Consider the following 27,747-nt stretch of genomic DNA (forward strand, 5'->3'; position numbering starts at 1 on the left):
TTGATTTGATAATTCTGCATGGGTACAGTACATGTAAATACACCAATAGCTTCACAAGCTTGGTAAAACATCTAAAAACAACACAACTTTAGTTTGTGTTGTTGGCTGTATTTAATACAGCCAATAAATACATTGGCTGTATTTATTTTACAGCCAATGTAAAATAAATAATAAAGAAACTGGAACTAACTAAAACCATAGGTTGACTATTTTGGTCAAATGTGTACAATAAAAAATAAATAAAAAAGCACGAAGTCGCTCATATCACAAAACATAGAAATAGAAAACGGAGTTACAATCAGTCACCTCCACAACATGGATGAAATCTAGCTGTATATTAAGAAAGAGATAGGTATCCACCTAACCAGGATATATAGCAAGGACATTGGGGTGTCATTCAGACTATATAAGGGAAGCAAAATTGTGCACAAGAGGGGCAAGGTGATCACTACCAGGACTACCAACATTACAGATATTAAAGATAGCTATGAATGCCTTGTGATTCCACAGGCAATTAGTACCTTGGTGAGACCAAAAGGAAACCTGCCTCAAACAAATGCAAAGTAGGAGGTTTTGAGAAACAAGCTGTACACTCAAAAAAAATCAAAACCATCAATGGCTACACCTTGGCAGTTGTCAAATACACTGCAGAAGAATGAGATAGAAACCTCAGATATAAAGACAAGAAATCTCTTCACAATGCACAGAGGATTTCAACCGAAGTCCTGAACCCTGACACTCTACACTGAGTGGACTAGTGAGCGCTAAAAGCAGGAAAACATCACAAAGAAATGATAAACATCACGAACAGGAACCAGTACAGAGAAGCCCAAACTGGAGTTAGTAAAGCTATTCTGTTTGTAGCAGCAAATATCCTCGTAGCCGAGTTCTGCAGAATCTGATGCTGATCCAGTATGGGTCACATTGGAGACAAGCAAAAGCAAACACATGCGAGACTTATCATCTCCAGTTTAGTGTTTGATGTGAGCTTAATATTATTCTAAATAATCTGAAGCCACCTATTTGAAATGATTCTCATAAACACATTTCTGAGACTCAATTCAGCAAAAGGGCTTGAAGAACAAATTATGTCACCATTTACAGGAATATGATCAGTCTTAGAACTCAGTACAGCTGGTGTCATCAGCATAGAGCTTATACCAACTAATAATCTGGAAGGACAAAGAGAATGGGAACCAGGACTGAACTCTGCGGTATCCCACAAGGCAAAGCGGTCCTTTCCGATATTATCTCTTCAATCACAGAAAGCAGCAGAATACTCCCCTTTGTTTCAACCGGCTTCTTGCCACTAAAAGGCCAAACACATTTCATCCCTCCCTTTGGGATAAACCTCTAATGACGCGAGTAGGAATAATTTACTCAGTACATTATACATACAGGCCCAAAAATTAACATCTGGATGAAGTAAAGACTTGTAACATGTAAATCTGAAATGTCCAACAGACACACACAGACAGACTTCCTCTTTCTGAGGCATCGGACTGACCTTTCTCTGAGAATCCACAATCCTTCATGGTCTGGTCCCAGTCAGAGTGAGTGGGCAGTGGAAGTGATGACCCGTCACCATGCAGAATAACTTGGCTGGACATCACCCTGTGCCTACAGGAGGAAAGTCACCAAATCCACAGTTCTAAAAAGTTGAAGTTAAGGAAACACAAGTTGGAAAAGTTGTGCTTTCCCACAACTTGGAGAAGTTGGACTGAAAGTAGTCCAGTGAAACCTGGTTTCATTCTGACTGAATTGGATTTGCTATAACCAGATAATACAGATAGGACTCTTGCGTTGGTGGTTCAGTAACAAATATTGTCTCTGTAGAAAGTTTAAAAATCCTGAGTCATGAAAATAAAGATGAAAAAAATAAATAAAACATCAGCTTACCTCAGTTTACAAAAGCTCAGAATATGCTCCGACTTCAACGTTGAAACCTAATTTTCAAATTTCTTCATAAACAAGTCTACAAACTCTACGCCAAGATTGCAGGATAAGACAGACCAGAATAAGAGTTCCTCTTTTCTTAAAGAATGCAGACTGATTGGTTTTGGTGATACTCTGGCATAAGAGAGTCACGATGTTGTCCTTGCATGGGTGGTGGAGAAGGAGCGCAAAAACACAGGGGGTCACATCCACAAAAATGAGGCTGAGGGGCAAAAATCTCACAGGGGATGTTCCATGGAAAAGCACATTTACATTCACTCTGATTACATACAGCCTGTGGTGTGCTTCTCTCCTCATAAGCAAAGTAGGGATGCTTTGGAAAGTTCAAAGTTAAACATCAGTGTATTTAGAGAAGAATTTAAAGTAAGGACAGATAATCTTAAATTAAAGTATGAGGGTAAAAGTACAACATGAAAGCAGAGTCATTCAACAAGCTGTTGTTTCCCCCAGGCAGCTCCAGGCATCCCACACAGTTCTTCATAGTTCTGCCTTGTGACTGAGCGGATCTTCTCTTTAGCTCGTCCCTTTAACGTTTTATCCCATGGTTTCCCACTCCAAACACAACAGAGGCAAACTTCTGAAAAAATTAAGCTCAAGTAAATTTTTTTAGTCCAGCCAGGAATTAAAAAAAAATGTGTGTATGAGGCGTTTTTTTCTGCTAATAATAAGATTACAGCGTCACTTCTTTTAAAGTTTAAAACTCAAAACATATAAACAAACAGGGGAGGCACCTCACCTGGATTGGTGTCAGTTGATGTCCGTTGGAGGTTGGAGGCGAGGGCGCGTGGGAGGAGCCTGCTGTTATTTCCCTAAACAGACACAGAAACAGCACCTGCCATTCAAATACACAACTAAACCAAAGCATGTCTACAAAGCCCTCCATTTGCCTACGTTTGAATACACCAACGTAACGTCAGGACACTGGGATTCACCGGGCTCCTCTGAACTACACACTCATCGGTTGATGAGAGTCAATAAAGTTTATCCTAGAGATGTTTCAGGAAAAACACAACTGCAACTCTTCTGTGTTCATACTATGCTGACACAGTCCGTGTTTAACCGAAAAGTCAAGCATTTACTGTAAATAGTGAGGTAGCTGGACTGGTTTCATTCTGACCGAAATTGTTTTTTTCTTAGAGCAGAGAAACCCTGCCCCCTTGTGGCATCTAGCTGTAAATGCAGCCTCTTGGAAAAAAGAAGAATCAGCGCCAGATAAGATATAATGGTCACCAAGCAGCAGGGGAAGTATTTTTGATTTGCAAACTCATGGTGGTGTGAAAAGGTTCTCGTTTACGATGCATCAACTCTAAAGTATCACAGGCAAGTTCAGTTCTTAATAATCTTTTTTCCCCTTCTCATTGAATGCACTGAAATGGAAAACTCCCACTTTTTTCAGTCTGTGAAAGGATTATCTAGCAGTATGTTCTTTGATGATGAGTTTTGAGTTGAGAAGAATCAAATGACGGGTTAGGGACATAGGCTATGTCTTGATACAGCATCATACAGTGTTGTTCATACAGCTATGACTACAATCTCAGCTTGCTTGCACACCAAGATTTTGTCTCTAATAAAATAAAACTAAGGTAAACAATTACCTTAGTTTTATTTTATTAGAGACAAAATCTTGGTGTGCAAGAATTCGTTCAAGCTCTAAATCCTACAAGTTCACCCTTTTAATTAATAAAAATTAGGGTGCACCGATTGCAGTTTTCTGGTTGACCTGACCTGCTAATTCTGATTTTGCCCGATGCAAAAATTCAGACTTTTGTCTGAAAAGTCAAAGTTTCTAAGTTGGCAAGAGGGTGACTACTGTTAACTGCATACATTCACACCTGACCTGTTGGGCAAAAGGGGACAGAGGCTTACTTTTGGACCTTTGCGGAGGTAAATAGGCTCAACCTGTAAGTATCGGCTGATCACTCAAAATTAAGGAAATCGGGGCCAATTTATTGGTGCACCCAGGGGTGAAAGTAAGGGGGTACGGCAGGGTACTGCACTCCCCTAAAAGATTTAGCGGGAGTACGCAGTACCTGCAAGAGAGTGGAGCGGCTGTCTGCTGTAAAACATCAATGGGTTCACTGTGCAGCCATGAGTTCACCCACTAATCAGCCGTGACTGATTAGTTTTTCAAGAACAATCTAAAACACGACTAAATGAGTTTTTTCCCATTTCATATTGTTTCTGAACTGTTCGTGCTTTGCTAAAGCATGGGCGCAATATGTCGATCGCGGAAGGTTTTGAGTCGATCTCGGCATTAGGTGACAAACTGAACGCTGCCAGGAGGCTGAGAGCAGCACGTCCTCCTCTGACTGGCTTAAAACGTTCGTAACTTTATAAAAGAACAACAAAAAATCAGCAAAACATGTTCAAATTAATGACCCAACGAACAATCTCAGTAATTATTGCTTCAACAAGGTGTTGTTTTGAAAAACAGCTCTTGACTTCAACAAAGCCTCCCCTGGATTACTCAGTTAGTCTTAAAGAGATTTTTGCCTCTAATTTAGTGGAATGTTGATGAGACTTTCTCCAAAATGATAACCTTTTTCAACCGTTATAGCTCCACTGTTGAAAATGAGGCTCTAACATTCACAAATGACAGTGAAATAAAATCCAGTCCAACATCTGGTTTGAGGTGATTCCTCTGGAACCTGTTGGAAGAAAAATATCCCAACTTCAGAAGATGAGCTTTAACCTAACAGAGCTCTGTGGTTCCTCTTGTCAGTATGAGAGTCAGGGTGAGGAGGTACCATGTTAGGAAGATGAAATAGAAGCTGCAGGATCTTCAGAACAAACAGGTCATGATGCTGGGCTACTGATTATCCCTCTGTCTGGACACAGGATCAATATAACCAGTTTAAAAGCTGAAATGAATGGTTATATGCCAGACATGGAAAACTGGGATGCCCTCCATGCCATGATGTTCAGAATTTAGGTCTCATGGCATCTCAAGGTGTCAACATTACATTAAATACAGCTTTATTTTGTAGCAATTCAAGAACTACCCAGCTTTTATTGCTTCGCAAAAAAATTAATTAGCACAGAAACTTCAAAGCACACAAAGAAGTTATATATATACACACACATATATATATATATATATATATATATATATATATATATATATATATATATATATATATATATATATATATATATATATATATATATATATATATATATATATATATATATTTTGTCATAGTACCCCCAAGAATTAAAAACTACTTTCACCCCTGGGTGCACCCCCAAGTAAAAACGCTAGTGGAAAGTGAGGAAACACTTATGATGCAGAAACAGGAGCACTTGACCATCACGTTGAAGCATTAAAAGTTTCTTTCTCTGGAAGTCCGATGGAATGGTGCTTTACCGCACTGGACTTAACTCTTTGCGTTGTCTTAGTGATGCAAGGTTTGAGTACAGCTGATTGGCTGTAACCAAAGGTTATTCGGTTTACATACACCAAATAAAAACATACATCCACCTGTTTTTTCTCACAGTCTGAAGTTAAGTTTGACCAAGCTTTTCTTGTAGGTCAGTTAGAATCACTAAAATTATTTCTATTTGCTGAATGTCACGATGAAGCAAAAAGATTCCCTACTTTTTTCTCTGTATTTTGTAATGTTACTTTTTAATTGAAGGACTAGGGTGAAATATGATGTACATCCTTCCATGAGCTTCTCTCAGAGTTTTACTGGAATTCTGACCCATTCCTCCTGACAGAACTGTGGAACTGAGTCAAGTTTGATGTCGGTACAGAACATGTTTCACTGTGGATAATGACTCTGTCTTACCAGCTTCAGCCAGTGTATTCATGAGGTCTTTGGCTTTTCTTCTGGGAACAATCTGCACATTTAATACCAAAACACATTTATCTGTTAGACACAGTACCTGTCTCTTTACTGACCGTTATGATGGTTGGACATTCCCATAATTTCTATACTTGCACATAATTGTTTGGACAGATGAAAGCAGCAGTTTCAAACATCTGGAAATTGTTCCTAAGGTTGAATCAGATGTGTGCAGGAACACAACCTTCTGCATCATTCAGGTGATTGGCAATATATATTCATTTGAAGATGTTTTTATAATTTTGACCATGTCTGGTAGATAGATCCCAGATAGAATTGACACCTTTGTAACAAACTTATGGCAATCTTTGGAAAACCAAGAACTACCGTTCAGTTTAAAAAACTGAACTCTGGTTTCTTTGAGGCAAAATGCAAAGAAAAGACGGATTCCTCAAGACTGTGCTGTAAAATAGGCTTCAATACACATACCAGCCAGATGGTGCTGGTTAAATAATAAATAAAGGGGTGAATCTGGGTCACATACTTATTTATCTCAACAAATCTATGAACATACATGCATCAACACAGCTGAAAGTCACATGAACAGTCAGATGTTTCATCATAACCCACTACAGACTACTACAGGTAGTTCATCAGGTAGGTGTTAAGACAAAAAACATCTCTACAGTGAAGAACCCAGTTTACCATTACAAGGCTCTTGTAATAATAATAACAATCAAAAATGACTGTTGATCCTTTGTTTGGCTGCGTCATTAAGACATGAATGCTTCTAAGGGCAATAGATCCATAAACAGTGAGGTGGCTGGGATATGGGGCAGGAGGGGCAACATTCACCCTATATGTACCAGACCCACCTGACCAGGGAGTCTAGAGGAATTGAGCTGTCTTGATGAGCTCCAACAATTATTTGCATTTCTGTTTTCCTATTTTACGTGTTTGTCCCTAAAATGATAGCAGGATCGAATGTTCAGGCAAAATATTAGGAGATTCACTATATTTGAAATTTATGGAAACTGTTCTTTAATATCAAATCAGCCGAGTTTTGGTATTTAAAACATTAAGAAATCATAGACACATTGTATGTTTATATTTACTTTCCAAAGTATGCACAGCGCACTGGTTGGCAGAAACCAGGAGGTGACTTTAAAATCAGCAGCATTCCACTGAGGTGACACATTCCATGTAACCAAAGCCAGGTTAGGCCTTCAGGAATTAGTGCACTATGATCCATGGTCTCACCTACCACTCAGGATCCCAACATTCTTCTCTGCAGGTGGTAGGCCCACTTGAATACATTAATGTCCATAAAACTTGAGAAACATATTTGCATTTTACATTATGTAAAGTTGGGGCATAATTTTGGTTTTAAAATACCAAAATAATCACAACTTTATATATTTGTCTGTCTGCATTATATTTTAAAATATTACATCAGATACTTTTGTACTCTTACTTGAGTAATTATGGGACTACGTTTTACCTTTACTTGAGTAAAAATATGATGCTACTCTACCCAGCTCTGTCTGTTGGTCATTTGTATTACTAATTTATTTCTCTTCTTCCTCCTTTTCCCAGCACAACATCTGCTGTTATTGGCCACCTTCACCGCACCTGTTCGACCCTCGAGCCAATCACACGCTTCAACCGTTGCTCCCCAAGATGGCGGCTTCCAGTGAGCCGCTTTGCTCATCCTCCCAGCAGAACGATAGATATCGCCTTATCTCCGGATCATTTGAACTCTCCCCGAGGCTGCCCACAGAGAGCTGAGCGGAGTTGCGCTGTGAAACACGGAAGCCGTCCCTTCCCCTTTGCCCTATTGCGCTTTCATGGTACGCGGAGCCGGGCTCGGTGTTGGGCTGAAGGGGGTTGTGCTATCCAAGTATGGCCACCGACAACAGGATCAATTTCTGGAGGAGAAACACTAAGGTTCCCGGAAGGTTGGTTGTCTCATTCTTATTAAAACGTAGCTGCCTCCCAGTGCTAACTTTTCGGCCGAACTATTGTAGCCAGAAAAATCTACAGGAAAGTCGTGTTTAGCGCACAATGAGAGAAGCTCAATATTCGTGGAAACAGAATCTTTGTTTGACATTAAACGGTTGACGTAACTGCCTGAAGTAATTATAGTTAAATGCGCAAATTATTCTCGTTTTTAGTCAATCTGCTGTAGCACGTCAGAGAGGTTTCATTTGATTGTGCTGTCAGCTAAAAGATGACTGAGCTCCATCACTTTATTCTCTGCGGTTTGTGTTAAAGTGGGGGTGTCATCTGTCACCATCCGCCCGCCGTATGCTTCCTGGGTCTGTGCTGACAGCTGCTGCAACACAATGGACTCCATTCACCCTCATTTATAAGTACCGCTTTAAACTGGGGTTCAGCGAGCCTCCATTTAGGGTCATGAAGTGAAATAGCCCCAATTATTATGAGTTATAGCTTTGTGTGTAAGTGATTTCTTTGTAGAAACAAACACAGCAGACGGATGGGCATTTAAAACATTTAGCCACAGGCTGATTGTCAGCATTAATACCAAGTTTTAAAAAGTTACAGTTTAAAAGTTGGAGCAAATTTCCTTTATACTGTTGTGATTTTGTGTCCCTCCATAAATGTTGCTATGCACTGCTTGTCAGCTGGCTGAAAGAAGGTTCCTACACTGTCTGCTGTCAGCCACCACAAATCGTTTGCCAGACTCTAAAATCTTTTCACTATTGGTGAGAAGAAACATGTTGGTAAAAAATAAATAACTAAAAATGAATTTAAATCTAAATTTGCCAGTATGACCCCAATTTGACGCCAGCTTTATGGCAAGAATAAATATTTCTGCATAGTTTTTCCTCAATAAACCTCTTCCAAAAGTATATCATCATGAGTTACGCAAAATAATTTCTTCCCAAAAATCACATATGACGGTAAATGTGATTTTTTTTTATTTTTTGTTAGATAACGGACTATGGCTTGACAAGTAAGGCTGAGGCAGAAGTGTGGTAAGAAGTAAGAAATATTGTCACCTGCAGGTTGGAGTTAGGATCACTTAAATCTCACGTTTGACCATTTTTGCTACTGAATTCTCACAATTACTCACAACGATGCAGTAGCATGAAAATATGTGGGGATTTGCTGATTTTGCGTGAATTTCCACGATTGCAGAAATCAAGAACAACTGGAGGGACTGGATTTTACAATAGTAAAAATAATTGTGTGATTTTTGTTAGAGATATTTGGGTATAAACGAATAGAATCAATTTATATTTTAACCAGGGGTGCACCAATTGCAGTTTTCGGGCTGAGTACCGATCTTTAGAAAATCTGACTTGCCGATTCCAATTTTGGCTGAAACCAATTCTTTTTTTATGCCTGAAATGTTGCTGAATTGGTAACAGAGGAGTCACTATTATTAACGGCAGACATGATCTGGTGGGCAGGTCCATCAGTGAGACCGCTCTCACAGCAGAGCAAAAGAGGGCAATGATTGATTTGTTTGTTTTTTTTTTTGTTTATCAGGTAGATAAGATTGGAGGAAAAGATTGGCTTCACATGGAAGTATCAGCTGATCTCCCAACATTAGGGAAATCAACGCCGATAAACCGGCCGGCCGATCAGTTCACCATTTATTTAAACAAAAATACGTATGTGCGTAAAATTCTGAAACTTAAATTACCTGGCTTTTTCTTTAAAAAAAAAAAGAATTCAAAGAATTATTCAAAATGCAAATGGACGTGCGTCCAATTCGTTGCTGCGTAGGTTTTTCATTTGTCATCTCAAATATAAGCCTAACAGCTGGGACCAGCAAACATCACAACCACCCACTAAGGTTCTACCTGCAGTTCCTCTGGCACACGCAGCAATCAGAACTCATTGGACCTCGTTAAGAAGAGCTGAGCTGTGTGTTTCACCTACATTGAGTTGTGTGTTTTTATGACTGACTGACAGGCTGATGTGTTGGTTTCAACTGTCAGAGGGCGGGGGAGGAAGAGAACGGGAGCCGAGTCTGTTTGGGAAACCCGAGAGGAGAGGATCTCCAAGGAGAGGGCGTGTCTCTCTCTGTCCCACAGACGGATCTAACCGCGGAGGTTGGACACCAACAGATGTTTGAACAGGAAGGCTGGGGGGTTTGCGCTCGCTCCCTGTCCTCACTGCTGCTGCTGCTGCTGCTGATAAAGCCAGTGTGACGGTTGTAAACAACAGACTCTGGCACAGCCAGATAACCAGCAGTTCCAGTTCCCAGCCACAAGGCTTACTGTAAGCTATTCCAATAAAACGCTGCCAGTCAGATCAGTCTTTCGTGGTCATAGTGTGACTTGTTGTTTTCTAACAGAAGGGATAATTGTGTTTTTGTACCTTATGTCCCCTACAGGGCTTGTGGCAAACTGCAACAAGACTTCCTGTGATTTTCATTTCATCATTTTATTTAGCCAGGTTTAGTCCAGAGTCTGACCCATTTTTATATTAATTTGACATAAAAGTGAAAAACATGGTTGTATTGTACATTTCATTTTTAGAAGACTTTAATACATGTGCATCTCTTTTTGCAATTTGATTAATTAATTAATTTTTTTAACTTCCAACCTTGAGCTGGGAAACCTAGTTTGTGCCAGTTTTGTGTTGCAATCGAGGGTTGCCCTAAATCACTACAAGGCTAGCAAATAGCCCCCAAGCCAGACTTTGGACATCCTTGATTTAAGAGTCGTGGAGGGTTTTATAAGGCTCTACGGGGTTAACGAGTGGGGGGCAACATTTCTTTGGATTTCTTTGAAGAAACAAAGGCAGAAGTGGGAATTGTGACTTTTCCTTGTTTGCTCCCGGTTGCCAGATAGTTGGAAGGGAAATAGAAAGCTGAGCTTTAAGTTTTTGCTGTCTGCTGAACATACTGCCCACCACAGGGAGGGGAACAACATGGCCGCCCTGCAAGCTGTTGGCTACTTCTGTTTACTGCGGAACTACAGTCTGACTCAAAAGAAAGAGTGGTCAACAAAAATACTTAAACTAAACAAACATTACTTTACACAACACTTTCTGACTTTGAACTTGTCACTCAAAATACAAAATACCTTCAGAGGAATATCCCAAGCATCAACAAAATATCATCACATATATGTAGAAAAATGAAATGAGACAGAAGCACGTAGGCCAGAGCTTTCTAAAGTTTTCAGCTTCTGAGTCACAAAATGAAATCATGAGAGTTCAGTGACCCTGACTCCTGGTTGCTATGCAAGCACTTTTACTAGGTTAGTTAAAAAGTGCTACAATGAGAAAACAGTCAGGGCCAACAGCCAGTATGTTGGTCAGTAGGATGCTTTTATTTTATCCATTTTTGTCATTGAAGATGGTTTTTGAAGAAGACCTCCGACTTCGATATTGCACCTGACAGCAGATGGTGTCTCAAACCCAACAGTGGAAACCACTGATGTTGGCTCTTCTTCCTAACTTTGTTCACTTCCTGATTTAATTCTCACACACATATGAGTGAGAAAAGCAAATTTAATGCTGTAATGCTGTGTCTGTACTTGGTCATATTTAGAACAATTGTGATAATAAATGAGCTTCTGGGGGGGAGAAAAGCCATGAAGGACAGTTTGTGCCACCGCCAGCATTCCTCTGAGCAATCATTAAACGATGGATGTGAACACTTACCCTCAGGTTAGCTACAAGTGTTTTTCCACGTCGAGGTGACTGCATTTTTACATTATCATCCACAGCGTGCAACCAGTTTATGGAGCACAGCATCCACCTCTCGATCCCCGTTTGCGACGCACGTAAGTGCTCAGTGCACGCCTGGGCTGCTGCATGCCACGTGGACACATTTAATTTGTCCTTTTACCGGTCTTTGCAGTCGTTCCATGTTTTGAGTACATTTGCGTACTGCATGCTGTGAAACCGTGACCCAATTACTACATTTTGCTTTAGTTCTGCTTTTGGAACCTGTATTTCATGTTTCTTTTTCTTTATTGCATTATTTTGAGATGCATCATCGATTAGATTTTTTTTTTTTCTTAATTCAGATATGTTATTTTCTTCTTTTTTTTTTTCTTCTTTTTTTTTTTTTTTTTTGAAAACTCCAAGGGAAAAATAAAGATTAGAGCCAATTCCATATTCTCTTTAATGAGAATGATTAAGCAGAGAGCAGAATATTACTTTTTGGGCTTTCTGTCATGAGCTGTTATGGTAAATTTGAATAAATTATTCAAATTTGAAGTGTCCAATGTTCAACTTTGTACAGTTTAGCACAGAACTATTCATTCAGTCTGATTCCCTTAACACAAAAGAGCATTGGGAATATGGCCTGTAACAATGGAGTGTTACGACGAGGCTAGAAAAAAATGTAAGAAATTAACAAATTACGAGAATTAAGTCATAATATTACGGGAATACGTCGTAATAGTACGTGGAAAAAGTCGGAATAATTGGAGAATAAAGTCATAACATTACCAGAATAAGGTCATAATAACGCGAGAAGTCATACAACAATAAAGTCAAACTAATGAGAATAAATTCATGTCATCAGAAAGTCATAATACTACAAGAATGAAGTAGTAATTTTATGATGACTCCTTCATGAAAGATAAAAGACTAAAATGAAGAGCATGTTATGAAGTAGTAATTTGGTATCAGTTTTTCAAATAGGACATACTTAATCTTTCAACACATCAGCATCAAATTATCTGCAGGAATTTGAAACGATTGAGCAACGACAGTCTATTCTGAGTGAACCACAGACTTGACGATCTGGTCACATTACAGCTTGATGACTATAAAAGCTTTGCTCTTGTTAAAACAGCTGTTTTTCTTGTACTTTTCCGACTCGTCTGGTAATATTTTGCCTTTATTTAATATTAGGACTTTTGTGTCATAAATAAAATCACTTTAATCTCATAATTTAGAAAAAAAAAATCTTGGTCTGGCCCTAGTATGTACTCGTAGTGTCTCCCCAGAGAGGTTTTTTTTTTTTTTCTCATTATTTTTAGATTCCAGTCGATAACTAAACGGGGATGGTAAGCCAAAAAGATGGTCTGATTTTCCCCTCACCAGCTGATTCCTTGGTTCATCAGACATTATTCCAAAATTTAGTGTAAATTAAAATTCATCCATCAATGAGATCTACCAGGTCTTGCAACTTTTTTTTTACTTTTTTTCATTTCCTGTTTGTTCTTTATTCCACCTGCAGGTACCCAAAAGACGCAAAGCCCAAATTCAACAACCTTAAGTCTAAAAAAGCTTGCAGCTTCCACGAGTTTGCTTGCAGCACAAACGATGCTTGGGACATTGACGATGAGGAGGATGAAAACTTCTGCGGGACACCTTTGTCGGCTTCCTTTACGCCTTCAGGCCAGGACTTGACGTCTGTGCACAACCAGGTATCTGCAAGACCTCCTGTTTCTCACTGAAAAACTGCAGGCTGGTCTGGAACGGTGAGAGATTCTCATCCAGGTGTGTTTTGTCTATTTCTGCGTCCACTTAGCAACTGCGGCATCAGACGGGTGAAACGGAGCATGTGTTGCCCCACATACTGACTCCACCCAGGGACGAGGGTCACAACTCCCAAAGGGATGACGGCTCAGAGTGTGAGCGTGTCAACGGCAAATTTGTGAAGTCTAGTAGTGACGCAGATCTCAACACGACCTCAGGTGTGTTGTAAATATTGTGCAGCAATTCATTCTGCTTAAAGAGTTCCTGAGATGCCTCTGCTGTGATTCACGCTAAAGCTAATTATGGACTTTGTTAGAAGGGACTTAACACTGCAGGTAGGTCTGTAGAGATTATGGGGACTTAAATATATGCCTGACAGGACGCGTCCCAGTCCACAGACACAACCACTAAATACCGGAGGTGTTTGAGGAGTTTTATTTTACTGCTGGTATTCTGTTAATCATTAGAAATGTTCTCTGACAAAAAGAAATACAACTTGATTTACAAAACTGGGGAACAAATCTGTTTCTTAGACACTTTAATAAGTGACTTGGAGTCTAAATATAAAAGCTTACCCAAGACAAATCATAATAAATAACAAAGTCATCTATTAAAGCGTCTTTAAAAAAGTATGAAGGAATCAATCAGTTAATTCCAATAAATAAACTTTCAGTTGAATAAAGTTTGACATCTATGTTGACGTTTTGGCTGTTAATTCTTCTTGGACATTTACATTCATGCTCTTATTTTCAAGTGGGTGCAGCCGTTCAGTTTCCTTTCCACTTGTTCTCTTTTCTTTTCACCTAATAACTTTATTTCAAACAAGAAATAAATATAAAATAAAGTCATGTCAAAATAATGTCAAAAGTTAGTGCTTTAGCATTAGCTTCTGCTAAATGCCATGTTGGTGTACCGCTTAATGTTAGCAAAACAAATTTTTTAAGTAGTAGTGCCAACCTCTGCTGAGACACATGGCTGCATATGGCCTTGTAGAGCCCTGTAGGTGTGAATGATCTCCATTGTTCGTGATGTTTTAGCCTTGATCTCTGAATTACTGACTAATCTCCCACATGCACAGGTTTCGACTGCAGTACCTGAGTGTTTGGTGTTTGTAGATGGGAAACCACTTTAACACATTCCCAGATGACAATATGTCACCAAACCCAATGGAGCCATTTCAAAATTTGACCCTGAACTCATCTCAACACAGCTGTTGCGTTAAAATAGATTAGTTTGTGTTTTTCTTGAGCATGAATATAAAGGTGAGAGTTTAAGAGCTGAAAATACTTTTCCAAGGTACTGTATGTCGTACTGTGTAAATGTTTCTTTGAACAAATGTACTTTTTTCCCCTCTGCTTTGGAATCTACATCAATAGAATATGTGGATTGAAACTTTTTGCACAGTAATGTTGTGACCTGCAGGCACATTGTGGGTTGCTGGGTGAATATCTTGAATAATGCACAGCTTCACTTTGAGGAGCATCTGCCACATGAATAGTTATGTGCTGTTCACCGAACACCTGGACCTCTGCTCAGAGGTCCTGGATGCTGAATATTCAGGCTCTTGCGAATTAATCCTTTGATCTTATTTTAAGTCATAAAACCAAAACACAGTGGTTGTTCAGTTACTGTGTTCTTTTATCTGAAGAGAATTTGACCAATTTTCATTTGTTTGTTTTTTTTGTTTCCTCAGTCCGCTCCTCACTACAGAAGCAGCAATCTCTCCCAGTGCGTCCCATCATCCCTCTGGTGGCTCGTATCTCGGATCAGAACGCATCAGGGGCTCCACCCATGACTGTGAGGGAGAAAAGCCGGCTGGATAAATTCAAGCAGCTGCTGGCCAGTCCCAATACTGACCTAGGTACTGTTGAAGAGAGAAAGACGTTTGCGTGCCGCCTTACTCAGCTCCACATGCTCAGTGATGCCCCATCTGCTCTGTAAAGCCTGTCCAGAAATCACACATGGTGTTTTTGTTCCACCAAAATAAGAAAATGCAGTCAGATAAACTTCAGAAGCGTTACTGTATAATATTGAGGTTTTGATTAATTGAAAATATACATTTTATTCTGTTGTTTTGAGGAGTGCACTGTTAAATTGGCGCCAGGTTCCTTAATTTTGGGAGATCAGCCAATACTGATCTTATCTACCTTCACAAATGTCTAAAAATCAACCACTGTCCCCTTTGCTCTGCCATGATGGCTGTTTGACTGACCGACCCACCCACCAGGTCAAGTCTGAATGTTTACAGGTAACAATAATCACCCACTATTGCCAACTCAGCAACTTTCTTACTATATTTAGTAAAATTTCAGACAAAATAAAATCAATACTAGTCAAAATTGGAATTGATAGGTTATGTTTTTTTAAAGATCTGTAATTGCCGATCGGCCAGAAAACTGCAATCAGTGCACCCTTAGTGTTTTTAATGTGGTTTATAAATTGTTTTAGCTTCTTAAAACAGGTAAACACTCAATTTAAATATAATTATGTTTACCATAACTTTGCATTCTGTAAGATATCCATCCAGTGGATCAGTTGTTGGATTTATTTGTTTGTGGTTGTTAAGAAGCTCCCAGAATGCTGCTGTTCCCAGACTGAGTGGGACCTTTAGTTACTGCAGGTCAGGAGCTTCACACTAAATACAGCTTGAACTCTGACAATTATTGCAAAACTTTGTAATCTCTGCTCCAGATAGACCCTAAAGTTGAATCAAATGGGAAGATAAAAGTTCCACATATCATCCAGTGTCTGTGAGGAAAACTTTAATAAGTCCTTAATGAAAATTGTTCAAGAAAAGGAATTGAGTATAGCTCCCTCTGACCTGCAGCCAGCTGAAGCAGCCGCTCTCTGGACTTAATGTGAAACCGAGCGTTGATCTGATTGGTCTGTCTTGCTTTCTGCCACCACAGAAGAACTGCGGAAGCACAGCTGGTCGGGAATACCAAGAGAAGTCCGGCCAATCACGTGGAGGCTTCTCTCTGTAAGGCTTACGACCTTCAGTTTTGCAACATCGCATAACTCACAACTCAGAACCAAGAGCTTCATTTTTTGTTTAGTTTATCCATTTCTGTTCATTTGGTGTCAGCAGCTGTTCGTTTCAGGGGCAGCCTTATCTTCCCTCTGCTCTTATCTCCCTCGGCCAGCTTGTTCTGTTCCCCAGAAGGAAAAGTTTCTTTTCTGTTCTCGCTCCTCTCAGGGTTACCTGCCGGCCAACAAGGAGCGCAGAGAGCTGGTCCTGAAGAGAAAGAGAGAGGAGTATTTTGGCTTCATAGAGCAATACTATCACTCCAGAACAGATGAGCACTATAAAGACACATACAGACAGGTAAAGATCTCATCTGTGTAGTGTGGAAGCATTATGTTATCGCTTCAAATGAATTAGAAACGCTGCGATTATCTACCGTCGCCTAAGTTTCATTAATTGTTCCTGGCAGATCCACATTGACATTCCCAGAACCAATCCGCTCATCCCTTTGTTCCAGCAGCCTGCAGTCCAAGAGGTGAGGTCCAGTAGAAATCCAGTAGCCACAGAGTTTAAGGTCCAGTTCTAGATCAGTGGTACTACAGGATAAAAACTCTCCTGGCTCTGCTATCTCAAAATAAAGGCTTAAAAAAAAGTTTCATTTCAGTTTAACAAAACTACATCTACACAATTTACTTAGATGTTCTATAATAAGTTGGTGGTTTCATTTTTTTTCTACATTTACATGTGTTTGTGACATTTTGTCAAAAAAAATGTAAATGTATGCTTGTGTATTCTGAATACATTCCACTTTTACAGCAGAAAAAGAAACCTATATATACCGTATATAAAAATTTAAATACCTTTATTTTGTATTGTAGAACATTTTAAACTAACGTATTTCAAACTCAGTCCAACTTTAATAACAGTCAAATCTGTACTGCAAATTTACAGTAAATGTTCCTGAAATTAGAGTCTGGATAACTGTAGAGCTCTGAAAGCTTTCTGAGTAAACCAAGGATGCAACTAATTCACTCTGCAGCCGTTTCTTTGCTCCCCTGCTTCTTTTAGAGTGTAAAACATAATACATATTTGATGAAGACTTTTAACATTGGTCATTTTTATGTTGTTTGATGTCATCTTGTTTTCTTGAGTGTAAATATAAAGATAAATTCTACTGTGTTCAAAACTTCTCTGTCTGCTCTCTTGATGATTTTTTGTTCTGACCCTGCTGCATGTGGCTGGTTTGTATTTAAGATTTTGGGTTTATACATTAATAATTAGATGACGCATGAAGCTTAATTTTCTCAATTTTTCTTCTTTATTGGTTTGTGGGGGAAAAAAACTTTCAATAAAGCATCAGGAATAGTAGCACTTTGAAGCAAAGAGCAATTTCACAATTGTACTCATCAGATTGGAAGCATCAGCTTCACACATCAAAAATCAACAACGCTTCAAATTATTGGATGACTAGACCTAACACTACTAAAAAATTATAACTAGAGGAAGTTGGTGAAATATTGTGTTGCTGAGTCACTGAGGAAAAAAAGAGGAAGTTCACTTTGAGACAAAGCTTGACTGAGCTTATTCTGTTCCTCAAATCTCATTTTATGAAGCGACAATTGAAAATTGTAAAGATTTGTACAAAAATTTGTAGATAATGAGTCTAAATGATCTAACAGTCAAATTTAGACACAGGTTGAATGTTTGGGATGTAGCAACAAACTCAGCCCTGAGAAACGGCTACAAAATTGCAACAGCAAAGCGAAAACAGGACACAGGATTCTGTTCTGCACAGCATGTTGTTCCTTTTAAAACAGAGTTTTGTCATTTTACCTTCAGGTATTTGAGCGGATTCTGTTTATCTGGGCCATCCGTCATCCAGCCAGCGGTTACGTCCAAGGCATCAACGACCTGGTCACACCTTTTTTTGTCGTCTTCTTGTCCGAGTTTGTCAGTAAGTTCATTTATGCTCATGAGTATAATACGCTTTTTAAAGTACAGAGATGCACTGATCTGAGTGATGAATTTCATTCCTGATGTCCGATTTTCTGTTTTTGCAAAACTTTGATTTGCTTGTCTGGACTTTAGTTTCTCTTGTATTTAGGATGTTGAAGTTTGTCCTTGTGCATTGCTGGCCTCATTCTGCAAAAGCTTTTTTTTTTTCTTTTGTAAAAAATGTTATCCATTTTGATCTAAAATCTGAAAACAAAAATAGCTTTGACTTTATTTACTTAGTTTTCCAAATTATGTTTAATTTAGTCCATCTATATAAGTAAAAGTCCTCTTCAGTCTCCTGTCTTCTTTTGAAAATATGTTTCATTTAGTGCATGTTTATATAAAATGTGTCTTTTTTTCAAGGCAAATTGCATTTTGGCTCTCGAGAGATTTAACCCTGAGATGTCCAAAATGCTTAAACTTTCCCAAAGTCAGCATGCTCTGCCCGAAAGCTCAAACTGATAAAAGCGCACTTGCTAACTCTTCAAGTTATCAGCTAAAAGTGTTGCCTGAATGACCGGCACCCATGCAGTCGCAGGATCACGAAGGCTGAACGCCAAAACACCGACAGTCATTACTTCAGTGGAAGTGGAGAAAATAAAAATGAACAAACATCCTGATCATTATGGAAGTTTTTTTTTTATGTGATAAGTATTTTGGTATTCAGTTCAACTCCAAAGCATTTTGAAAAGGGAGATTTTCCTTTTTATGCTAAAAACGACATTCAGTGTTTGAGTTCTTCAAAGAAATGAGGGGAAACAATTATTTAACACCTTGTAAAAAAAAATGTCTGTTGACCACAACAGTCTGTTATATTTCTTAAACTGGATTGTTTTCATTCGTACAGTAATTGTGTTGATTGAAATGCGGTTAAAATGAAAAAAACAAAAACAGGAAATCAGAACAATAAAAATGGAGAAATTGGAATATGAAAGCATGAAATGGAATTTTGAAAAGCATAAAATAGATTTGATAGGGTCCAGTTTAAATAAACTACCAGCGCTGTAACGATTCCTCAAATGATTCTAGTACCTCAATTATTAAAATTCCTTGAGAAAAATTGATCTGCCTCGAAGCTTCCTTAAATTATCTTCTATTATTTAGCGCGCCGTGTTCCAGCCAGGTCGATGTTTGTGGTTGGCGGCGCCGTCGCTTCAGCCTACGAGTTGTCGCTAAGTGCTAGCAGCATGACATAGAATTTTCCGGCGTTTCATCGGGTTTTGGGGGACCAATAAGCACCGTTAATTTGCAAACTGAAAATGAGCTGATTCCTTTTACAATCTTGCTACTGCACAAGAAATCTTTTCATTTTTTTTGTTCTCATCCTAGCGGAAGATGTGGAGAACTTTGACGTGGCGGCTCTGCCACTGGAGACCCAGAGGAACATCGAGGCCGACAGTTTCTGGTGCATGAGCAAGCTGCTGGACGGCATACAGGTGAGGACGCACGCTCGGCTCTCAGGCTGCAGGTCATCTGTCTGTGTTCCTGTCAAATAACACGGCCCACCTTCCAGGACAACTACACCTTCGCCCAGCCTGGAATCCAGAACAAGGTGAAGGCGCTGGAGGAGCTGGTCAGCCGGATAGATGGTGAGGAGATGAACAAATTGTTCAGTCCAACAGAAATCATGCGAAATCTTTTCGTTTTTTTAATTGTTTATTGTCTGTCTTCAGTGGATATTCACAATCATTTCAAGAAATACGAGGTGGAGTACCTGCAGTTTGCGTTTCGATGGATGAACAACCTGCTGATGAGGGAGCTGCCACTTCGTTGTACCATTCGTCTGTGGGACACCTACCAGGTGGAGTTCTCTCCTTCAGATATTTAGATATTCAGGTCTTCCTCACAGTATTCCTCACTGTGCTCATGCACGAAGGAAATCTGTGCTGGTAGTGATTAGGGAAGCAGCGAATCCACTATTTTCACTACCGATACCTGAGGTTTAGTGTTGGCCGATTCCAATGCTGGAAAACAGCTGAATTTACTTAAAACTTTTCTCTTTTTTTCTTTTTAAATACAGACATAAATGTACTGAATTACAGATGTATTGATAACTCTGCACCAGTGCAGCACACTTACATACACCAATAGCTTCACGAGCTTGGTCAAACATGTAAAAACATCACAACTTTAACATAATAAAATAACATAACATCCAATGTAAAACAACAGGTTGACTTCGTTGGTCAAACATGTAATAAATAAACTGCAACAAACCTTCTTTCAATTGGTTCAGAAAGTGCAATTGTTTACATTAATAAATATGATGTAAAATAAATAAAGCATGACTTCACTCAGAGCACAAAGTATAGAATTAAACTAAATAGATCTGCCCTTATTGATCAGGCACATTGTCAGCGATACCCTGTCTGGAATTGTTTCCATTATCGGGACCGATGCAGATATTAATATCGGATGGATGCATCTTTAGTGGTGATGGAGGCGTAGACTCCCCATCCGTTGGGCTCTACCGTCTTCCTGCTTCAGAGCTGTTCATTTATAGAACAATCACAGAACCTGTTAACACGGTGAGGAACATTTTTAGATTTGGTCACGGTCACATCAGTAACGGGCAGGCCTGTCGGTCAGGACAGGAAAACTCTGATCTAGAACATGCAGAAATCCAATCAGTGGTAGAGCTGCCTCCTCTGCTCTAACCAACTGAGGATTTCACACTAATTGTCTTAAGACATGAAATGTGTGCCCCAGCCTTAGACATGCTCCTGGATCTGGTGTTGGTAGAAAACTAATAAACCCGGAGAAAAATTTATGAAATCCAACTGAAAATGATCTGGTACATTTCTCAACTCCCATCAGTTTCTTGCTCTTGATCTCATATTAATATTTTTCTTTTTTCTTGATAAAATGTTGGGACAACCAATTAAAAGTCTTGGCATAGCTCTGCCCCTGTGAATGGACCTTCATGGAGCTTACAGATAAGCAAACACACCTCATTTTTATTTTTAGCTGAGCTGAACCTCTGCTTTCCATTTTGAGATCTAGTTTTCACTCCAGCCTTTAAGAGGGTGATGATTCGCTGGTTTACACACGATCTGCTTAGAGGGAAAACGAAGAAAAGAACTATAAAGAAAAAAAGCTATTATTTCTCACCCGTATACCAAATTAGTTTTTGTGATTATGGTTCCTAAGAGATAAATGTTCTTCTGTTTCTACTCATGATCCAGTTTTTTTTTGTTTTTTTACCTTCCTCTGTATCTGCTGTGTGTTTGTCACCGGCCTTTGTATTGGAGTGTTGCTATCTTTGTAGACACACACTGACGTCTGGGATCTGCATCAGATGTGCCTGGCAGCCGATTGGACGGGGATGTTTGTCTCTTTGCCTGATGACTCCGATTTGCCTCATATTGTGAAAAAACATGTACACAACCGGACAGACCAGTTAAACCCAAACAGTTTTGGTTCTGAGGTGGAAAATCAGCTGATTAAAATGGAGACCTCATTCACACTACTTTTGGCTGTGAATGATCTGATTGCATTCGGATAACAATGAATACATTCTGTATACTGCTGTTCAGCTGGCTGAAAGAAGGCTGCTGCATGTTGTTAGAAATGCACTGATCCCTGGGGTGTGCTGTGGTGGCGCAGGGGTTAAGCACAACCCATATATGGATGCCTTAGTCCTCGACGCAGCTGTCACAGGTTCGATTCCCGGCCTTGGCGACCTTTGCTGCATGACCTTTGAGAGACGTTTTTGCGCTTCTCTCATTACCCTCTTTCCTATCAATTAACTATCAAATAAAGGCCACTAGAGCCAATTAAAATGCACTGATCCCAATAATATCTGTATCAGTCCCAAACTTGTTCTAGAACTACAGCTGATATGGAATAAAACCAATTAAATCTTTGTTGTTTTAAATCATGTGTATCCTAGGAGACATTATTTTACTCCACTTTATATGAATATCAGTCCATCCTGCAGCTCCCTTTGTCCTGGTTTAAACCAAAGCCAGTGAAGGAGAGAGCTCAAACACTGCATTTCAGAGACAGCGGTTAATTTTTTCCTAAGCTAATATTTGATATGGTCTGACAGAACTCAGTATATAATACTGCATAATCTCTCTATGGGAGAGATTCTTTGAGAATCACTCATTGCATAAAGTGATTATTCAAAGATAAATGTTTTTACGTCCTTTGTTCACTGAAGGACCTTAAGACTGTAATTCCTCCCGATTTATCTCCAGGTGTCGCAGCAAAGACTTCTGGGTAAAGGTGTGTTGTAACAATACACTGTGTTTGTACTTTCCACAGGCTGAAGCTGAAGGTTTCTCCCACTTCCACCTGTATGTGTGTGCTGCATTTCTCATCGAGTGGCGCAAAGAAATCCTCTGCATGGTTGACTTTCAGGTATTGATAGGGGTCTTTGATTTTATTTAACGATGGTGCAAAAAAAAGATGATTTTAAAAAAAATTATTTAAAGAAACCTTTATATTTATTTTTGAAAAGACTCTTGAAAAATTAGAAATGGTAAAACATCTGGTTACTCTAACGTCTCTGAACGTGCTAGTTAGCTAATAGCTTGCTAGCATAGAGTGATTATTCGAAGATCTGCTATGAAATTCACTTCTAAGTTCCGCCTATTGCATTCCTCAAAATTTGGTTCTAATTCTAATAATTATGTATTGATATTTGGTAATCTATTTTAAAACACCATCATCCATCTCACTGTGTTAAAAAATAATTTTATCCCCCACCAAGGTCCAAGTGTTTGTTCCATCTTCTGACACCAACCAGTGCTCCTTTAATATCTGTGTTTCCATCGAATTGCAGAAATTGAAAGTGCGAAAATACATTTGCTGGATGGAAACAGACCAGTTTAGAAAAAGTTTTTGCGCTGGGATAAAGTTTTATATATATATATATATATATCATAAATAAATTTATTTGCAAAACTGTAATGAAAATACTTTTATACATCTCAAGTAGCTGTTTAAAAATCATGGCAGCAACAGATGTAATGACGTATATCATGAACAAACTTACTCACGTGTGATTTTAATTTAATTTCTTATTTAATGGAAAAACACCACAATTGTAAAATTGAGTTTTTTTTCCAACATTGGCGGCATATCAAAGTTTTGCGCACATTTGTAATGGAAATGCAAAGATCCGTCACAGATCCATGCTGCACAGACGTACATTCATCTCTGCTCTAAGCACCAGTAAATTCTTTATGATGACTTCATTTATTCGGCTTAATATTTTGTTGTTGAGGCTCATCCACGTACGGCTGCACATCCTCATATTTCCTGACAACAAGATTACGTTCTTTATTTCAATTAAAGATTTATAAATTCCTGCCATGTTTATCACAAAGACGCATCTTGGGTCGACGGGGCGTCTTTTCCACGCTGCTTTTCCCTCCATTGGTGACCTTGTTCAACTATTCCCGCATCAGCATCATTTTTGGGGGTTTTAGTGATATTCTTAATTTAGAACCCGGCGTGCCAAATGTTGTTGTGTCAAAATCTTCTTCGAAGACCAAAACACACACACACACACACACACTGTTGATAAGAGAGTGCGATACGTTTTCCAGCTACGCCTCAGTTTAACCCTGCAGACCTAGTTTACCTCCTATCTGCATTGTTTCACCAGAGCGATGTCGATGTCAGCACATAATTTGTCTCTTTCCTTCAGAGCCTCCTGATGCTTCTACAGAACCTCCCAACCATCCACTGGGGAAACGAGGAAGTGGGTCTCCTCCTGGCCGAAGCCTACAGACTCAAGTACATGTTTGCGGACGCCCCCAACCATTACAAGAGATAGGCAACGAATCGAACGCGCCTATGACTGCGAGGGCCTGAGCAGTATTTTTGGTGCAACCCTGATCAGACCGACGGTGGGATAAATTTAACTTTATGCTGTGAAGATGAAGTTTGCAGAGTCTCGCCTGGATTTTTGGATTTTCGAGCGGAGCCATGAAGCTTCGGCAAATTTCCTGGACTACATGCAGCAGACGACGTGCTACACTGCATCAGCAGACTGTTACAGTATATCAACCACATGTATTTAGTTTTTCTTCCTCTCAGAAAAACATGCTGGCATTTTAAAGGATGGTGAATGTTTGTGAAATCCTCCTTTTAAGTGACATCTTCAGATTCTATTTTCTATTTGTTTTTCTAAAACAAAAGAAACACTGTAAGAACCAAGCAACTACTGTTTTGTTCCCCCTCATTTTAAGCTTATTAAGTCAGACACTGTTCTAAATAGGAAGCACAACGAAGGCCCCGGCTCCCCTCTGATTTGTTTAGGACGACTAAATCTGCTGGGAACAATCAGCCTTTTAAATCCTGGGCTTGGAATGAATTTACCTTCCTGTTTTTACATTGTAGAAGAAATGTCTGAGTTTCATTTCATGTTTTAGTTTGCTTAGGTAAAAGCTGAAAATCCCAGCTCCTTTCCTGGCTGTGAATCACTTTGATCAACTTCTAGAGGGTTCAGCTTCCCTTTTAAGTGTATAAAATTATATTTTAAGGTATAATTTCCTTAAATAATACCTTATATTGAAAGGTATTATTTAAAATGCCTTAACTAAAAGTTGCACCTTAACTAAAAGTGCAACTTTTAGTTAAGGCGACTTTTAAATTACCCCAACTTAGTGGTTGTGAATTAAGCATAATATGTGATGTTTTACACAATTTTAGTTTCAAAAAACGAAATGTGTCGACCCTTCTTGATGCCACTGAGTTATAACTCCTGCAGACCAATATGGAATCACTTTTGTTGCATGGTGGTCATTCAGTTTTAATCTGTAGCCAGAAAATTAAGTCACATGTGACAGAAAAGCTGAACATTTTTTGCTTTGGAAAACACGGCTGAGTAAAATTGTTGTAATTATCGGCACTTCTTCTTTTCAGCTCTGGTAGAGGGAACTCGTGGAATCCCAAATCAAAAACATGGGGAGTCCTTGAACCTCCTCTGGACATTTACTAGTATGAAAACGGGTTTCCCGTCTCGTTTCAAGGTCATCACAGAGCAGCTGGCAGATCAAAGTTACAGGAGAAAGACTTGTTGTGCACAGCCTTTTTTATTTCACCCTCAATTTTCTTTTGGCTTGACAACAAGCGTGTTAATTTAGCTGATCGACCTTTTTTTAGAGAAGGCATTTTTACTCTGAAACAAGATGCGTTATCATCGTCATCCTGATGAAATGACTTCATCATTGCTAAATCTCTGATGTATTGATTTTACAAGAAAAGTATCCAGCTATACGTTTCCTGAGGAGTTGATCACTGCTCTCTACTCTTCTGTCTTCCTCTGCATCATCTCTGCTTCACCATCAGTGTGAAAAAAAAATTTGAATCCGAAGGTCAGGCTTTTTAAGCATTGATGATCGGCCAGAAAACTGCAATTGGTGCATCCCTAATTTCTTTTCTCGATCATTTTCTGTTTTCCAGGCACATTGCTTCTAGTAATGTCTAGTTTCTGAATACTTTCTTTTAGAAGCCTTCATATCTTTGAGGCCCAGCTAACTGGGAACCAACCAACATTTAGCCAAACTACACATTGATTTCACCATCATAACGATGCAATGTGTCGTTAAGGTCTTCAAATTATTTTTAACAGAGACCTGCGTTTGTATTTGCTTTAGAAATGTTAATCACTCAGAATCCAGAAGTGTTTCTTCTGTTTGATTTAAAAAATATATGCTGTTGATAGCAAAGTCATTTAATGGCTTCAAGGTATGTTTTTAAAAGCCATAATGTTCCGCTGTTAAAATCATTTAGTCAACCGTGTTTTGCTTTATATTTGCTACGTAGTAAAATAACGGTGCATCCTCCCAGACCAGTGATTCCTCATTTGGTTCTGGCAGAATGAACTTTTCTCCACTCCAGTAAGAATCATTTCTACAGTCGGAAAACAGAATTGGTGTTTGTTTTTTTTTGTTTGTTTGTTGTTGTCGTTTTCATGCCTGTTGGTACTGAAGGACGTTTAGTTTTAACCTGCTACTGAACACAGCCCAGAGCAGCTGAACATCCATGATGATGCCTTTGTTTTGAACATTTGCAATGTACTCCTGGAAGTTTCTATAACTTGTATTTATGTTGGGTTTTTTTGGGGGGTTTTTTCTGATCCAAGTTTGTTTCATACAACTTTGTTGTTTTAAACATTTACGTTCTCACTGGTCTATCTACCGTGTGGTGACGGCACAGCATTACAGCATGAATGCTCTGTATTATGTGACCATTTGTTTTCATCCTCATGTGAACCAGAGCCAGTCTGGATGAAAACCTCTGATGGAGTCTAAACATTGGACTGCAGACCTGAAGATTTCACACTTTAATTCAGTCAGCTGATGAGTTTCAGAGTTGAAGGTGCGACTAGGGATGCTTCGGTACTTAAACCTCATTTCACTCCCAAGAAGATCTGGCTCCGTCTTACACCACTTAGGGTACAGTTAGTGTTTAATATTGAGGTTCATCATCTTCATGGAGTACTCTGAATGTCTTGTGAGCGTTGCAGTTTACCTGTAGCCTTAAAACCACATTCATTCCTTCTTTCAGGCGAGTCCGCTGATTGTCACTACCATGACGGTGTTGTTTGATCCACGCCGACGTACTTAAATGTCATTTGTTTTCAAAAAGTGTGATGTGAAGAACTAAATGTTAGCTAGGGGTGATGAAGCGTTGATGTGGATTCAACATATGAAGCCAAATATGTTGTGGGCCAACGCAAAATGTTTTGAGGCGCTTCGGTTGTCAGAACTGGCTTTAGCCTTAAATGAATAAATCATTACAGTTCCTGCTGTATATTCATTCTTTTTGTTTATATTAAACTAATTGCTATTATTCATTTTGGTGTCTTGTTTTTGAATGTGAAGTTTTCTTGTCTGTTTTTTGACAAACGTTTTCATCAAAAACCTTTGAGGCTTTCAACAGTCTGCATGTTGGATCGAATGAGTCGGACCATAAAATAATCGGCCTAAAAGTATTCATGGCCTGTTAGTGCATTTCATGGGGATTTTGTTATAATGCACAATTGTTCATTGGAAGGGAATAAGTTCTTTTTGTTTTTGTTTTACAAAGTGTAAAAGTTATACTTTAGCTAAACTAAAAGATGCACGAGCTGCACAGTGGCGCAGTTGGTAGAGCTGTTGCCTTGCAGCAAGAAGGTTCTGGGTTCGACTCCCGGCCTGGGGTCTTTCTGCATGGAGTTTGCATGTTCTCCCTGTGCATGCGTGGGTTTTCTCCGGGTACTCCGGTTTCCTCCCACAGTCCAAAAACATGACTGCCAGGTTAATTGACCTCTCCAAATTGTCCCTAGGTAGGTGTGTGTGTGTCCTGTCTGTCTGGGTTGCCCTGCAACAGACTGGTGACCTGTCCAGGGTGACCCTGCCTCTCACCTGGAACATTAGCTGGAGATGGGCACCAGCAACCCTCCCGCTCCCACTAAAGGATAAGGATGTACAGAAAATGGATGGATAAAAGATGCACATTATGAATCAGTATAAGATAATATTCAAACAGGTTTTATGGAATAATAGTTCATATGTTCTTTTTTTAAAACTATGTGAAGACAAAGGCTTTTCCGTTTGCAAGAGGGTTTACCCGTCTCTGAGTGACAGTCAGTAGAGCTTAATTCCACAGTGCAAAATATTCAAA

At 39.2% G+C, this 27,747-nt stretch overlaps 2 protein-coding genes across 14 annotated transcripts in view; one reads left to right on the plus strand and one right to left on the minus strand.

Annotated features, from left to right (window-relative positions):
- myt1b (myelin transcription factor 1b) overlaps nucleotides 1-2,980 on the minus strand; it is a 141,661-nt gene extending 138,681 nt beyond the window's left edge. For 7 of the 12 annotated variants that reach the window (XM_081608663.1, XM_081608666.1, XM_081608665.1 and 4 more), the window contains exons 1-4: nucleotides 2,848-2,979; nucleotides 2,693-2,765; nucleotides 1,900-2,533; nucleotides 1,508-1,620 (exon numbers count right to left, since the gene is read on the minus strand). In XM_081608663.1, coding sequence (XP_081464789.1) covers nucleotides 1,508-1,610 — 103 coding nt within the window. In that variant the 5' untranslated portion in view covers nucleotides 1,611-1,620; nucleotides 1,900-2,533; nucleotides 2,693-2,765; nucleotides 2,848-2,979. Of the gene's footprint in view, nucleotides 1-1,507; nucleotides 1,621-1,899; nucleotides 2,534-2,692; nucleotides 2,766-2,847 lie in introns of all 12 variants that reach the window. The other 5 variants (XM_081608670.1, XM_081608669.1, XM_081608667.1 and 2 more) reach the window with 3 other exon arrangements.
- A 4,412-nt stretch (nucleotides 2,981-7,392) lies between these two features.
- On the plus strand, nucleotides 7,393-26,938 carry tbc1d22b (TBC1 domain family, member 22B). 2 transcript variants are annotated; one of them, XM_081608672.1, is made up of 14 exons: nucleotides 7,393-7,702; nucleotides 11,456-11,512; nucleotides 12,922-13,111; nucleotides 13,216-13,381; nucleotides 14,857-15,024; nucleotides 16,073-16,143; nucleotides 16,360-16,488; nucleotides 16,598-16,663; nucleotides 17,968-18,082; nucleotides 19,453-19,559; nucleotides 19,637-19,712; nucleotides 19,797-19,924; nucleotides 22,393-22,488; nucleotides 23,783-26,938. In XM_081608672.1, exons 1-14 carry the CDS (start codon nucleotides 7,647-7,649, stop codon nucleotides 23,909-23,911), a joined length of 1,554 nt encoding a protein of 517 aa, XP_081464798.1. In that variant the 5' UTR covers nucleotides 7,393-7,646; the 3' UTR covers nucleotides 23,912-26,938. The 2 variants fall into 2 exon arrangements, with proteins under 2 accessions (XP_081464798.1, XP_081464799.1); XM_081608673.1 differs by lacking the exon at nucleotides 11,456-11,512 and having other exon boundaries at nucleotides 7,396-7,702.
- Nucleotides 26,939-27,747: the final 809 nt, after the last annotated feature.

The sequence above is a fragment of the Poecilia reticulata genome, chromosome 7 (assembly GCF_904066995.2).
Source record: "Poecilia reticulata chromosome 7, P_reticulata-male-v2, whole genome shotgun sequence".
NCBI classification, from domain to species: Eukaryota; Metazoa; Chordata; class Actinopteri; order Cyprinodontiformes; family Poeciliidae; genus Poecilia; species Poecilia reticulata.

Coding starts and splice junctions, on each gene's coding strand:
- tbc1d22b (XM_081608672.1), top strand. CDS start 7,647: ATGGCCACCGACAACAGGATCAATTTCTGGAGGAGAAACACTAAGGTT. Junction 11,513..12,921: donor GATCCCCGTTTGCGACGCAC/GTAAGTGCTCAG, acceptor TTCCACCTGCAG/GTACCCAAAAGACGCAAAGC. Junction 16,489..16,597: donor ATAAAGACACATACAGACAG/GTAAAGATCTCA, acceptor TGTTCCTGGCAG/ATCCACATTGACATTCCCAG.